The 16,361-nt window shown below is 41.0% G+C and overlaps 1 protein-coding gene across 2 annotated transcripts in view; it reads left to right on the forward strand.

Annotated features, from left to right (window-relative positions):
• LOC113034429 (leukocyte surface antigen CD53-like) overlaps positions 1–7,845 on the forward strand; it is a 30,230-nt gene extending 22,385 nt beyond the window's left edge. The window contains exons 7-8 of one of the 2 annotated variants that reach the window (XR_013912477.1): positions 5,794–5,945; positions 7,581–7,845. Coding sequence is in view for 1 of the 2 variants with exons in the window: in XM_080308853.1 (XP_080164979.1) it covers positions 7,581–7,616 (36 nt within the window). In the remaining variant the exon portion in view is untranslated. The remainder of the gene's footprint in view (positions 1–5,793; positions 5,946–7,580) is intronic. The other variant, XM_080308853.1, reaches the window with a different exon arrangement.
• Positions 7,846–16,361: the final 8,516 nt, after the last annotated feature.

Below are 16,361 nucleotides of genomic sequence, written 5' to 3' on the forward strand. Positions count from 1 at the left end.
TATATATAAATCTTATAAGGTTTGTATCTGTCTTGTGTGAAACTTGTATGAAAAGCATACAAGAGTAAAAACAGATATAAGATCCCTTAAAAAATTATATAATGAAACTTGTATGTTTTGGATACTTACTAAAACAATATACTGTATGAAAGTAATGTGAAAGTGGCCACTTTCATGAGTAAATCATGAAAGTAAAAACTTATAAGTAAATCATAAGTTTTTACTATTTCTTTTCCATATGGGTACACATGGCCCACATACCGCAAAGAATGACGGCCCTTTAGTGGCCCACACATGGGCCAGCACAAGGCCAGTTGCATACACACTGGTGGTCCTGTGCTGGCCCATGTGTGGATTACCTCTGGCAAACCTGATCTGAGCCACCAAAGGGCCGTCAATCTTTGCGGTATGTGGGCCATCTGTAGGTGGTGTGCAGCCACGGGCCAGTTGTAGACACACTGCTGGCCCTGTGCTGGCCCAGAACAGTTTTACCTCTGGCCCCAGATGTCAGCCTAATGTATACCTTAATCAAGCCATGCAGTAACAACATGTGCCAGAACATGCAAAACAGTGAAACAGTAACAATGCCATTAACTCTGTTCAGACAGTGAATGGACTGATTCTTATATGGCGCTTTTCTAATCTCCCAGATTACTCAAAGTGCTCTATACAACATGCCACCCAATCACACAATTTCGCTTAACTGAGGGCATTCATACACATTCATACTCTTGACATGCAGACTGGAGGAGGCAGGGATCTAACCACTAACCTTCCGATCCGTTTGTAACCTGCTTTACCACCTGAGCTACAGCCTCCCACTGGCAAAGATGAGTAAACCCTCACTAGGTTTTGGATAAAGTACACTCACAAACCTGTCAAACCTGCATTTGAGACATTGGCTACCATAGCAGTATAGTATTGCAACATGGCATTTGGGTCTTCTAACTAAAATAGGAAAATAGGAACATAAATAGTGCCATTATTGCCAGACGTGGCCCACATCTGGTTGACATACACCCTGCCATGACACCAGTCAGTCAGAAGTGCCAGCTTGATGCCAGATCCGGGCTAGACCTGTTTTCCATGAGCCTGGGCCCCATAACCCAAACCATAATCGGGCCAGTTATTGCATGCCAACGCATAAACAGTGGCATCATTGCCAGACCTGGCACACATCAAATTCAAATTCAAATTCAAATTCAAATTTTTATTTGTCACGTACACAGTCATACACAGTACGATATGTAGTGAAATGCTTGGACAACTGCTCGTGACCTAAAGAAAACAAAAAAGGAAAAGGCTATGAATAAGATAGGAAATAAATATGAAAAATTAAAAAGGGTAAATTTAACTAGGAAGGAATAAAATATAAATTAAGGTTAAAAATGAAATAACTGTACAACACAAATTAGAATGAAGGGTAAATTTAACTGGGAAGAATAAGATAAAATATATAAATTAAAGTTGAAAATAAAATAACTGTACAACAAAATACACAATATAGAACTATATAAGAATGTATGAAGAAATCTAAATATAAATAAATATATACACAATAACAGCAGCTGTACAAGTATTAACCGGAAATGAAGAATATAGTGACCAGTGTTGTGCAAAACCACAGTCCAGAAAGTCCAGTGTGTGTGTAAGAACTGTATGTGTAGGTCAGTACTGTGTGGTGGTGTGATTGAGAGACCGTATCGCCTGCGGGAAGAAGCTCCTCCTCAGTCTCTCTGTGTTGGTCTTCAGGGAGCGGAATCGCTTTCCTGACCTCAGCAGAGAGAACAGTCTGTTGTTGGGATGGCTGAGGTCCTTCACGATCTTCCTGGCCTTGGTCCAGCACCGCCTGCTGTAGATTGAGTGCAGGTCAGGGAGCTCGGAGCGGATGGTGCGCTCAGCTGACCGCACAACCCTCTCTAGAGCTCGTCTGTCCTGCATGGTGCTGTTCCCGAACCAGGTTAAGATGTTTCCCGCCAGGATGCTCTCTATGGTGCACGAGTAAAAGTTCCTGAGCACCTTGGAGGGCAGTTGGAAGTCTCTCAAGCGTCTGAGGTGGTAGAGACGCTGTCGGGCCTTTTTCACCACAGTGTTGATGTGACAGGACCATGACAGGTCCTGCGTGATGTGAACTCCGAGGTATTTGAAGCTGTCCACTCTCTCCACTGGGCACTCGTTGATGACGGGGGTCTGGTAGTTCCTCTCCTGCTTAGTGCTGAAGTCCACTATCAGCTCCTTTGTCTTACTGACGTTTAGAAGGAGGTTGTTCCTCTGGCACCAGTTCTCCAGATTCCTAATCTCCTTCAGGTAGGCCGTCTCGTTGTTATCAGAGATCAGGCCCACCACGACGTTGTCGTCAGCAAACTTGATGATGGTGGTGGAGCTGGTAGTGGCCACACAGTCATATGTGTACAAAGAGTACAGCAGGGGGCTCAGAACACACCCCTGGGGGGCTCCAGTGCTGAGAGTGGTGGAGGCTGAGACATGTCCGCCCATCCTTACTGCCTGTGGTCTGCCAGTTAGGAAGTTGGAGATCCACTGACACATAGATGAGCTGAGTCCCAGATGCTCCAGCTTGGTGGTGAGTGTGGAGGGAATTATGGTGTTAAATGCAGGGAGTTATGGTGTGTCAACATCTGGTTGACATACACTCTGCCAAAACACCAGTCAGTCAGAAGTGGCAACTTGATGCCAGATCGGGACCAGACCTGTTTTCTGTGGATCTGGGCCACATAAACCAAACCACAATCGAGCCAAATATGGCATGCCATCACATAGTGCCATCTATGCCAGACCTGGCCCATATCTGGATGACATACGTCTTATCATGCCAGAAGTCAGCTAGCAGTGCTGACTTGATACCAGATCCGGGCCAGACCTGTGGGGGTTGGTTTTGTAATGTGCTAACAAGATGGACTGATGAGAGCACAACATCTGTTTGTTAAACAAGCTGAGGGAACAAATTCAGGCCAGGGACTGTGTTCAATGATTACAGAGTTAAAGCACAGGATGAGCTGCATTTGCAGAAAGATTTGGACCAAAACCAATCCATCTTAGTTGCTTTGTCTTATTAGACATTATGAGACAGCTCTATAGCAATACTTGTCCTAAATACATGTTGCAAATATAGACTGTATATAAAAGATGCACAAACACACTGTTAGTTCACCCACTGATTTCTAGACTGATCATTTTGAAACTTTAGCATTAGCATATTGGCGGCCCATGTTGAATGAGGAGTAACTTTGGAGTAGAGAGTGGTCAGATAACACTAGCATGGTTATCTATTTAGGTTCTCAGTCATCCAGGCCGTGGTAGCCTTGCATGCTCGGTTAGCAATCTGTATCCATAAAATGTACAGGAACAGGTAACATAACTATGTCCCTTTGATACAATTATGAAAACTGCAAAATGTCCAATAATGCCCAACCTGTTTTTGTACCAACTGGGTTATTTTAACATGGGAGGTTATAGGGATGGTCTTAGTTTTAGAAACAACCTCAAGTGTTCATGATAAGATCAAAATGAACCAAGCAAGACAAATTAGCATAATTTGCCACAATCAGGAAAAAAGTGCAGATAGGGAAACATAGACGTGATGGGAGTTTATGTGATTTATAACGCATGCTTCTTTGGTGTTCTTTTTGGAGAGAAGATGAACAAACTTAAATTATACGTTTTCAGTAAGTTTTCAAAATGTATGAAATGGTTGAAGGTTCAAGTTAACATGGCGCCATAGACCTTCGTGTGTTCAGTGGACCAGACAGACAAATGGTGCCACTCCCAGGTGAATAAAGTTTTTACATTATGGTACAAACAAGACATGACTGTGATTGGTTAAAAAGTTGGGGAAGAGCCTTGGCTCTCCCGCATTTGGCACTTGGTTTGACTCCTGGCTCATCTTACATTCAAGTCCAGTTGGGCATTTCCGTGTGAAGAGAAAAAGGGGAAAAAACTCCTCCCTACTTAGTCAAAGGAGCTTGCAAAGAAAAGCGTCTGGACTTCTTTAAGTTGCTTGAAGACGTTTCACCTCTCACCCGAGAAGCTTCTTCAGTTCTAAGGTCAAATGGTGGGGAGTCCTAGATTTAAACCCAGTGGGAGTATCCCCCCACAGAGGGACAAAAGGACCCCCTGATGATCAGCCAGGGTTTCAGGTGAGCTCATTGTGAAACCTGGCCCCACCTTATCATGTGAATTCCTGAGGTCAGATGGCCCAGGATGTGAGTGGGCGTTTCACAATGAGCTCACCCGAAACCCTGGCTGACTGGGACCCACACCCATTTTCACACCTTGGCTCAGGCGATTGGAGGATCATCAGGGGGTTCTAAGCCATTTATCAACAACAGCACAAATAAAAGGAAACTGCATGAATCCAGTCTTGATGACTGTTATGTGACCCCATTAAAAAATCCCTTTGATCCAAAGGCTTTGTCCCCTGACCTCGGGTGTTTTGTGGACTACTGCAGCACTCCTCTGAGACATTAATCAACATCAAATTCTGAACTGACAGATAAGACATAAGATGTGAGCTCTCAGCTGCCCTCAAAGGATGCAAAGTATGGGTCTTCCACAGATCAAGGAGGCAAAAAAGAGACCAAAGCACAAAACTTGATGTGTGAGAGGATGCTCTTAACCTTCCTGCCTTCTTGGGACCTTTTTGTGCCACTGCTATGTGTTAAATGGCTGCCATTTCCACTGTGTTCAGTGGAATATAACCAAACTTGCCACAGGATAGTTTTTACCTGTCAATGTTAATATTCCAGTGTGAATTCCTTAAATCAGCCTAAAATGGCTGAGCAGCAGAAATCCCCACACCCATCACCCTGGGGACCATTTTCTGCCCATTGACTTCCATTATAAACGCTATTTTTCAACCCCAAATTATCATCATATGATTTTATTTTTTCTTCTTTTCTTGGATGTCAATGAAGACTCAAGGCCTTGAAGTTTTAATTTTTAAATTGCAAAAAAAATGCAAAAAAAATAATGGCAGGTCAAAATGTATGTTGGTGCCAATCTTTGGTCCATCTAAAGGCCTACTTCAAATGACAATCACATATTACTTCAACTGTTTTTTTGTGGAAATATTTAGTTTCGTTTTTTGGTTTTTGGGGCTTATAACACAGGGCGCTCATGTAATAACACTGGGATTTGAAGGGTTAAAACAACGAAAATATAATTAAAACTTTACATGAATATTTCAGGGAGAAGTAGTTTTACAAGGTTGGCTAATTTAAAGTGGAATAAAATATGGATATATGGTCTTTTTATGGCGTGGCTGAGAATGGTCCCTAGGGTGATGGGTGTGAGTTTTTTAAAGGATGGCAGGAGGGTTAAACCCCTCACCAACATTTGACTACAATGGACATCTTGTTATCCACATTGTATCCCTTTAAGATTTTTGGAAGATGAAGACAGCTACAGTACAAAAATCAAAGTTTATTTCAAGATGGACTATTTCCCATTGCTGGACTCACTGTGAAAGATCTGGACCCCACACAGCATTCAGGTGACCACAAAAATGTTCCTTTGTGGTTTGGCACCATGATCTTTTCCTGACACTCAGCTTGCAGCTGACTCCATACTTCACACTCTCTCGTCTCAGGTCCCTGGAATCAGGAAAAGGAAGAAGACGTCGTTAGCACCTGCCCAATCAGCCTTCCTGGCAGAGCACCTTGGCTCCACTGCAACACCGCTCCGCTGCAGCGGAGCCAGAGACCACACCCCTGCCACAGATTTAGACCTCACAAGTTAACTGATAACTTGCCTTTCTATTTTCCGTTCATCCCACAGACTCTCCGGAGCTGAGGGAGGAGGGCGATGCATTCTATCTATCCTGCTAGGAGATCAAACAGAACAGGATTACACTGACTGACTCCCAGAAAAAGAAGAAACTCCTAAAGGAAAAGCAAGAGAGCTCTGAAGAGCATTGTAGTACACAGCAGGTATCGTTAAATAAAAAGGAAAGCAACAGGATGATGTAATTGCCACTGATTAGTTGGCAAAATGTCATATGACATTAGCCTGAAATGTTGGAGTGTTTCAAATCTGCAACTCATTCAGCTTTTAATGACAGAAAAGTCATCTTATCAAAATTCCAAATACTACACACAATGTTTCTGTTAGCAGTTCTATTGTGAAAGAATTGTTCAGGTACACACCGGCTCACTCCTTGGCGGCCGCTTATCAGGGCCTGGAGCCTGGGGCTCGCTCGGGCCACTTCGGAGGTGGGGTGCCCCCGGCCTCTCGGCCTGGGGCTCGGTCACTCAGGCGCAGCTGGCTGCCGGCGGAGCTCACGGGCGCGTCACTGCAACTCCCCCTGGCTTCTGCTCCGCGGCTGCTGAGTGAGCCCTCATCTGGGACTCTCCTCAGCTCTTTCCGGGACAGTGGCGCAGCTGCCCCTCTGTTGGTCTTCCTTGGTCTCTTGTGTTCTGGGGGCCTCTGGATGTCTGGAGTTTTGATCTCCTCCACACCTGCTTCAAGCCCTGGAGGACGGGGCTGTGGCCCCCCCCCCCCCCCCCCACACACCCTCTAGCAGATTATTACATGAAGGAACCTTTTAAAAAAACAAAAAACAAGCGCGTCAATGCTCACAGGTGTACACACGGGTGATCACACCCACAAACTACACCCTTTTTGGCTCCTACCTCAAAGCACACTGTGTTCTGTTGATCTTATGTGCTGCACAATAATGTTTAACATTTAGTATTTACTGTCATATTCCCATATATCATTGTGATGTTGTTTATTCTATTACTCTTGTTCTCTTCTGCTTGCTTTCTTTTTTCTTTCTCAGCAGGTGATCCAGGTGATTGATATATGCATTTTTTTTTCTCTGCCCGTTCTGTTGGTTTTTGTCTTTTGCCCTTCTCCCCCGTCCCTCTTCTCAGCTGTTTCTCTTTCCCTCTTTCTTTCTCCCCTTCTTTCCCCCAGTCAAGTCTGTCCCGCATTCAGTAAGTGAAAATAAAATAAACAATAAAAGGTGAATCAAATGGACCATTAAAAAAAAAAAAAAAAAGACTTCCATTTGACTCTTTAAATTTTAATAAAAATAAAATATATATTTTATTTAAAAAAAAAAATCTTAAAATGTTATTCAACAAAATGTGCAGCAATTTAATGTGTTTAGTCTTTTTAGGTGATAGCCTGTGGGACCCAGGTAGACCGTATACCTGCATCTCTACCGACTTGCATTGCAGTGTATCTGCACTCCAGCTTCTTCTGTTTTAAATTAATAAAACCAAACAGGTTAATCCTAAATGCAGCATGTTTTTACTTTACAAGTTCATAAGCATTTTCCCTTTCCCCTGGTCAAAAATATGTATAAGAAAATTGGCCTAATATAATCTTATTTATAAACATACCTGTCTCATGATTAATTGTAAAGAAAAAAAAAAAAAGAAAAAAAAAAAAAGAAAGAATTGTTCAGTTGTTTTTCTTAAATAATCAAAAGAACCAGATTTTAAAATTCATGATCATTACCACAGAGTAGAGATTACGATAAATACAAACACTGTGATGTGTGTGTTTCACTACTCCCTCTCTCTTTTTTTTCTCCTTGCCTTTCCCTGTATCTACAGGTGTCCGGAAACTCCTGCTGGGAAGGTCTCTGCTGAAGTAGCTCACTGTATATACCGTAATACAGATTTAAAGTTGGTTGTGTCAACAAACAGGTACAATAGGAAAATATTTATGCATTTGTAGAGCAGTTTTAAAGTACAAAAAGTGCATTTTCTATTGTGAAAGAATCAGCTGCTTTTGATAGAAAACCAGTGTAGTGCATAAAACTCTTACTTGACTTCATCACTGCCTGAATGACATGACAATAAACGTATTTTAAAATTACTTTTCTCTGTTTGTTCAATCAAGTATACTTTTTATGTATGGTTTTTACTTACCTTCACTTCAGCATTGTTACTTACACAGGATACTTTCACTTGTATCTACTTGTAAAATATTATATTGGTTCTATTGTGAGATATATACACATTTCTGCAAATACAAAATTGAAATAATCTTCTATATGAATTTGCCCCAAAAAACCACAAGGTGGGAGCATCAGAAAACGGCTCAGCCACTTGAGGTAGATGAACATGTGTTACAATGTTTCTTTCATACTTGAATATAGCCATAATTTGTAAATTATGTCATATACAATGCAGTGAATTTATCAGAGAATGTATCTCTTTATTCATTTATTTAAGCTGGATAAAATAAAGTGGGATCAGCAGGCTCCATTTCCACAGGAAGCTGAGATGTATGCAGTAAAGAGGCGTGTTCTCTGCTGCGGTCAACTGGGGAGCAGCCTCGGAGCTGGGGGAGCTGGGGGAAACCAACAGACTGACTACACTGATTAAGAAGGTTGGCTCTGTGACTGGCTGTAGACTCAACACTTTTAAAGCTGTGATGTGGAGGAGGTCACTGAGCAAACTGTTACCCTTCATGGATAATTGTGACTATCCTATGCTTCACTTACTTGATAGGCAGCAGAGCAGTTTATACGGACAGACAAAAAATCCTTTATACCTCTTGCTGTTCCCCTCTGGCATGTTCTCTGTATTTAAAATGTTCATTGCCATTAAAAGATATACCATATTTATCTATCATTCTATGAGACAGTGAGAGAGATGACACAGAGAGCAATGAGATTTAAAAAACAAAAAACCATATATATATATATAAAAAATCCCTGAATATAGAATAATAATTATAGTAAATGAAATGATGACTTGTTATGTCTACCCTTTAGGTAATTTGAGATAAGGTGTCTAAAATAGTATAGCCAGTAGGCTTAATTAAAGTTACAGTTAGAGCTTTGCATTCAGAAATAAACAGTTTAATCCAAAACCTGATAACATATAAACCCTTGGTCCTGAGATTTTAAAGTTTTGACATTATCTTTTTGTCTCTCAGCTTGTTGGTTGGAGCTAAGCTGCTAGGTTTTCTAAGCTGAATCTATAAACCATAGAGGTGCAGGGTAAAGCCAAAACTGACACTCTAACTTCTTGAACAGTGTGTGGCCATATTATTTGTCAGATAATACCATAAAAAATGCTCTAACATGCACCAACAGCACAAATCCTGTCAAGCGGTCTAGCTCAGTGACTCTAATTAGTGAAGTAAAGCCAAGGAGACGACTACCAGCTATAGCTTTAATTGACAGGTGTGCTGACAAACCTGTTAATTAAAGCATCCACTACCCAAACTGCAAGGCTTACCACTATCAAAATAGAGGAAAAATATATAAAGAAAATTACCTGCACACAGTTGTTACTCTAGCCTCAGAGAGCAAAACAAGTTTTAGTAAAACAGCAATAAAGAGTGCAGTTTCAGTGCATGCACAGTCACATGCAGTTTCACACATAAACTGCAAGCAGCTATCCAGCACATTCAGTGTTAATAATAATAATAATAATAATAATAATGGATTGCATTTGTATAGCACTTTTCGGGACCCTCAAAGCGCTGTACAATTCCACTATTCATTCACTCTCACATTCACACACTGGAGGAGGCAGCTACAGTTTCAGCCACAGCTGCCCTGGGGCAGACTGACAGAAGCGAGGCTGCCATATCACACCATCGGCCCCTCTGGCCAACATCAGTAGGCGGTAGGTGAAGTATCTTGCCCAAGGACACAACAACCGAGACTGTCCGAGCCGGGGCTCGAACTGGCAACCTTCTGGTTACAAGACGAACTGCCAACTCTTTGAGCCTAACACCCTTTTAACTACAGGATGACACAAGAAAGCCAGATATGTAGCACTGCAGCTATCCACCCAACACACGCCACCTCCCCTTGGGAAATGAATGATATTCTATCTGGGCTAGTGGCCTGCATCATTCTGTTGGCAAATGGTGGTTTCACCTCTATCATCACACTCTTCTTCCTCCTCCAGGTTTCTCTGGGCTTCTGTGCCATCATATGTCATCTACAACGTAAAACAAAGCAGGTCACTCAGGTAAGTAGGTCATCGCACAGCTGAAGTTGCGAATCCCTCCGGCTTCAGCACATGGCTATGTACTGCGCATGTTGCTACTCTGCCAACTGCTCCCCAAAGACATCAGACATGTGGAGACAAGGCACGTTTCTCTGCTGGAGACTCAATGTGCCAAGTGACCTGCTCATTTTCCACCCGCGTCAGCTCCTGCCTTAATTGAATAAGAGGAATTCTATTTTTTCCTCTCTGTTTGTCTACTTTCTTTACAGCATAGTTTGTACTTGGTGGCAACAACAAACACATTCATTTTAGCTCTTTAGCTATGAACTGCAACCAGCGACATTAATCTTTCATGTATGGAGGAGTAGCTCTCGAGAAAGCTGCGTTCTCCCTGTTCTGAACAGCCTGTTTTTAATGTTCAAAATCTGTTTGCTTGCTTTTTTTTCTGGTCTGGTGCACTGGTAAGGTGCACATTTACCAATTACCTGCATGTCAGTGTATTAGCAAATATCTGTAAACTGTAGTACTTACATAGCAGAGAAATATGGGCACAAGAATAGTTTTCACCACAAACAACTGCATCCCTATGGTTATGCCAGGTTGCCAACTCTTTTAATTATAATGCTTTTGGTGTCTGAAACATTTAGTCTCAGAGCCACAGCATCCATCCATTGAAGTAGAGGGAGCCTCAACCAGGCCTGTGGTTTGATTCCGAGCTCTTTGCACGTCGAAGATACTTGGCAAGATACTGACCCCCTGAGTTACCACAATGTGGACATCACTGTGTGTGTGCATGTGAATGCTTAATAAAAAGTGCTCAAGGTTTTGAATGTGCGTGTGAAAGAGATTTAAGTACTCAGTTACAGTAGAAAAGGACTGTTTAGGTCCTGGTCCATATTCTCACAGTGCTCAAGAAGTTCAAACAACTATTTTCAAAGAGATGAGTTTAGCATCAGCAGTAAGGCCCAGTATAAGGTGAGTAAGGATTATTTTGCACTGCTTTATGCAAAGCTAAGAATAAAGATATGAAGGTATGCAAATGTGCAGAATGGGTTACATTTTAAGAACAAGTCCCCCTTCCCTAAAGAAATATACTCATATGCTTTTGGAACCCGAATTTCCCAGAGGAACCCACCCGAGGGATTAATAAAGTTTTATCTTATCTTATCTTATCTCTTATCTTATCTTATATGGAGAGAGAGAGACAGACAATTTTTCCAACCTTTCCTTTTTGAGATTGCACACTAGTTGAGCCAGAATAATTATACACATGCACCTGCTGCAGGTCTTCTTTTCTCTATGGCCTGCAATTAAATCCTGCTGAACAAGATTAAATACTGTGGTGATGCCTCTATGGACTCACATGGTTCTTTTTCTTTATGGAGGTGTGTAGCCAGTGGTGAGAGTTAATAACATGGTCTTAACCACATGAACTAAATAAGGTTCCTGAGCACACACTTTGTTAACATATACACTGACCAGGACAGAGAAATAAAGTGCAATCCACTCAGTTTGACAGATTAAACTGATTAATAGACTAGTACTGACTTCAATTGACATAACACCTAAATGTTTACCTCTTCTATATCCCCTTTTGTAATAATATTAGCATATTTGAGCACTAGCTCACAATACGAGTTGTATAGCATGGAATAGGCTAATATTTTTTTCAATATTTAAAACAAGATGTTCATAGAGCATTTTAAAAGCATTGTTTTTTCTAAAGAAATACACCAACTGTGTAGTAAGAGGTTGTTTCTTGTACTGGTTAAGAATGCACTAGCTTATTCTATATTTATCTATTTTAGGATGTTATTAATGCTGAATGATAAATTGAATTTTCATTGATTTTGTTTTTTTATGCTCAATGTAGACACTGCAGATGACTACCTAATGTTACCAGTAAAGAAAGACAGAAAAAAGAAAGAAACATTTACATGTTTTTGCATGACAATGCATTCAATCTCAGCATTTAACCATTTATCAAATTAGCCCTGGATTCATTAAATTAATTCCAATTTCATAACACATAATAACAATTTCTATAATTTTTGATACACCTAAAACTGATTGCTTGATTGAATTTGTTTACTTGATCATATTTTTGGTTTAAAGTTCAGATTTTTGATAGTATCATTAAAAATTTAAAACTTAACTAACAGGTTCAGTACTAACTTGTAATGATGTTGACCTTATTCACACACTAAGCTTTGCATGATATCATTCTAATGTTTACTAATAGTCATTAAACATGAAGTACAGCTAAAGCTGATGGGAATGACAATTTGTTCATTACAATAATGAACTGTGAAGAAACTGTGTGATAGCTTGGAAATTAAGGTATTACTGTCACTTATGAACCTACCATATTCCTCGATGCAAAGGTTATATATTTATGGTTATCTTGATTAATGCTTTGTTTACATGCTAAAGAGCTGCACGCTAATGGCCTAAATCTATTTAGCTGAGGCTATTAAAAATGTAGTTTATAAGGTTGTAACCAATTACTGTAAAGTGGCACTGCAATTAATTTGCAATTAATGATTGCAAAAGATTAGAAGTGAGAAAATGTTTATATGTTGATAATTTACTGCTAGGTTTTGTTATGGAAATCCACTTAAAACCAGATCCAGTACTGTCAATTTCATAATTGTGATAGAGAATTGTTACCCTACATGAAGCTAAAACTCTAACAATGACCTAAAAAAAGCAAAGATAATATACTGCGAATCAGCAGTGGAATATTAAGTTCTGTTCTTTGTACAGGTTCCAGCTGGACAGTCCTGTTGGAAATGGATGGTAATTTGGCAGGATTTGCATAGTAATAGGGAACTCAATCTCTAGACCCAGGGACAGTTTAGCCAACTTATCACTTGACTGACAGCTGGAGGGAAAACAAGTAAATAGCACAAACTTTCCTTTGCTCAGTTTTGTGTCCCATGCTCTTGTGTGATGACTTTTGTTGTGTAGCTCAATCAGAGGAAATAATAAGGCTTTTTTAAAATCTGACAATATTTGGAACAGTGCTCATATTTCATATCCAGGGGAAATGATAAGAGAGATAAAGTTGTTTCCACATGAATAAGCCTTCGACTATGTATAATTAATGTGAACAGTAAGTAAGAATGGCTGGAAGATAGGCATTCTGTTTGAAGTTGACCCAAATGTTATCACTTAAACAATTTGGGATTGTATCCTCTGACAGCCAGAACTGAACTGGATTTATTATTTAAAAAACATTTTTTGAGTCAGCGTGTATTTTGGGGTTCACAAGAAACCCAAAACACATGAGTTTCATCAACCTTTGCTGATGAAAATATCATCAGCAAAGGTGAGAGACAGCATAAATTGGTTACTCTGAATTAGACAATAATTGCAGGCCAGGGATGAGCTGAAGTTTGCATGGGTAGGCAGGACTTTAACTAGTGTATGCTACGTACAAACTATTTCAAAAAATGTCTACAAGAAGGATCTTAACACTTTGGAGTCTAAGTCATAACCATGATGAACCTTAACCCTAACTCTACCCCCAGGTAATTGCAATTTGTCCTTTTATTCTAATATGTTTTGCCAATCAAGGAATAAAACAACAATCATTCTAACTGACACATGTTAAAAACAATTTACATTTTTTCCAAAAATCTGTTGAGTACATCACTGCTTTCTGTATGCTGCTGCTAAATGGCCATCCCCAAATATCTGCAGACTTTCCCATTGGTTGGTATTTATCTATAAATCTCTCCTTGGGCTGGTTCCCTCTTATCTGTGTGTTTATATGCATAAAAGCTACCACCAGTATAGCCTTCACTCTCATAATGTTGAATGATTTGTCCTGAAAACAGAATTGTCAAAAAATAAAATTATTTAATACTCTGCACCTGTTTCCTGGAATGGTCTACAGAAGGAAATGAAATTGTCTTCTTATAGTTCAATGGGATTTAGGTGTCGAGCCTCACAAGATGTCCCTATTGCCAATCTTGGCAGCCGGGGGTCAGTCCGCCAGGGCCTCTGCTCCTGGCCGCCACCCGGCACACAGGAGAAGGGAGCCGGAGATCGACAGACGGATTAGGGCTGCAGCTGCAGTAATGCAGACACTGCACTGGTCCATCGTGGTGAAGAGGGAGCTGAGTGTAAAAGCGAAGCTCTCAATTTACCGGTCGATCTATGTCCCTACCCTCACCTATGGCCACGAGCTGTGGGTAGTGACCGAAAGAACGAGATCGCGGATACAAGCGGCAGAAATGAGCTTCCTCCGAAGGGCGCCTCCTGGGTGAGGTGTCCCACAGGCATGTCCCACCGGGAGGAGGCCCCGGGGCAGACCCAGGACACGCTGGAGAGATTATATCTCTCGGCTGGCCTGGGAACGTCTTGGTGTTCCCCCGGATAAGCTGGAGGAGGTGGCTGGGGAGAGAGAGGTCTGGGCCTCTTTGCTTAGGCTGCTGCCCCCGCGACCCGGCCTCGGATAAAGCGGATGAGGATAGACTGTTCATAGACTGTTCTTGAGCCAATCTGAAGGCAACATGATGTTTGCAGGTCTGTAGCGACTGACTGCAGACACTTGGCGACCACTGCACACATAGCCCCTCAGCACCTACTGACCCCTCTGTGTTATTTTACATCCCCTACCACTTCACGGCTGACTTGCCATCATCCCCAATCCCTTCCACTTTATTATTATACCACTAACAGATGCCCATGGAACCCAATATACAAACAGAATAAACAAAAGACTTGGCTATATCTGCATTGTATTCATAACTAGCCTAGTGTACTCTACTGGACTCAAGTAAACAGATAAGGTGCTAAACACTTGCAGGTAAAACAATGAAGAAAGAAATACAGGCTCCACTGTCTTCTAAATCTCTATCCTAAGCCACAGATGACATCCTGTGTTTCAATGCCCAGCCTCACCTATTCCTGTGTCAGAGCTGACCTCCCCTGTTCTGGTGTCTAAGGTGGCTTCACCTGTGCCTGTCACTGTGTTGTTCTCCCCTTTTCCTGTTCCATTCACCTGCCTCCCTGTCACATTGCCAGCCTCACAGTTTCTGTCACAATGCTGGTCCTCTCGGCTCCTGTCAATCTGCCACTCCAAACAGTTGAAAATGTAGGCCAGTATACCAGTAACACCTGGGTTAACCAAAGAAATGTTTCTAGGACCAGAGGTTTTCTTTTGGAAATATGCCATCAATATGTTCGGCCTCTTTGGGTTCTCACAGACTAGTTCCAGTATGTTGTGTGACCCAAAAAACAAGTTAGTTTAAATTTTGTTTCCATGTACAAGTACACATCTGTATATGGTGCTTTTGTAAAATATAAAAAAGAAAAACAATATGAAGATATGAGGCAGGCATAGTCTCCATTTGTATATGCTTGATCTGTCTTTTTTTTTATTTCATTCTGCAGTGTAGCTTGTTTCCTTTGATAGTCTGAATCATATTGCACAAATATTTTCATTGACTAAAAGAAGTGCAATATGGTAAATTACACCCCCACCCCCCCACCCCCATTTGCAAAAAAAAAACAAAAAACAGTCTTTACATGCACAGGTAGACCACTTGTTGTTGTTTCTGGGTTTGCTAATGCTAATGCTGTGAAGAAGAAAAGAGTGAGAACATCTTTTTAAAATCACTGCTATAAATAGCAGCTGCAGAGAACTGTGTATGTCTATTTTGGTTCAGTGATGCTTGCATGCTTAGTTGAGACGTTTGGGGATGGGGGTGGTGGGCCCACTTGGTGTGAGTCATCGAGTCGTCAGACATCTAAAAAAAGCACACTGATCATAATCCTCATGACTGGCGTCACCAAAGAGACCCAGTTTTCACATCAGGTGTAGAAAGTTCTGAATTGTTACTGCAGCAACACCTCGACTCACAAGTTCAATACTATTGCTAAATTTTATAGAAAGGCCTCAGCGTGAAAGAGCTCGAGGCTGTGTGATTAATGACTGCAAACAGCTGTTTATTCATGTGTCTGTCATACACATACTCACTAAATCAGAACATAAAGATTTTAATGTATGCTGGTGTGCTCTGTTCTGTCCATCTATTGAACCATCAGTACAACTGTAGGGGTTTTACGCCTTGTGGTGACAGTTGTTGTGATTTGGTTCTATATAAATAAAAACTGAACCGAACTGAATTGAATTGAATTGAATCTCACTCTGGGCTTAATCCTTTGTCTCATTTATGTCACTTAGATTGATACACTAAATTAGCTCAAGAAGTAAAGTCCAAGGGGCAAACTCTGCAGCTGAAAACTTAAGCCAGAATTGCCAAAAACTGCAGTTCCTCAACAGGCTCTAAAACGCCAACTTTAAAACTATATTTACAGCCTGGTTCAACAAACAGGTTTGACTTCTACGGATAGTTTTGACCTTTATGACAATTCTACATGTTTTCTATCATCCAGCTGAATTAGGGG

The sequence above is a fragment of the Astatotilapia calliptera genome, chromosome 12 (assembly GCF_964374335.1).
Source record: "Astatotilapia calliptera chromosome 12, fAstCal68.1, whole genome shotgun sequence".
NCBI classification, from domain to species: domain Eukaryota; kingdom Metazoa; phylum Chordata; class Actinopteri; order Cichliformes; family Cichlidae; genus Astatotilapia; species Astatotilapia calliptera.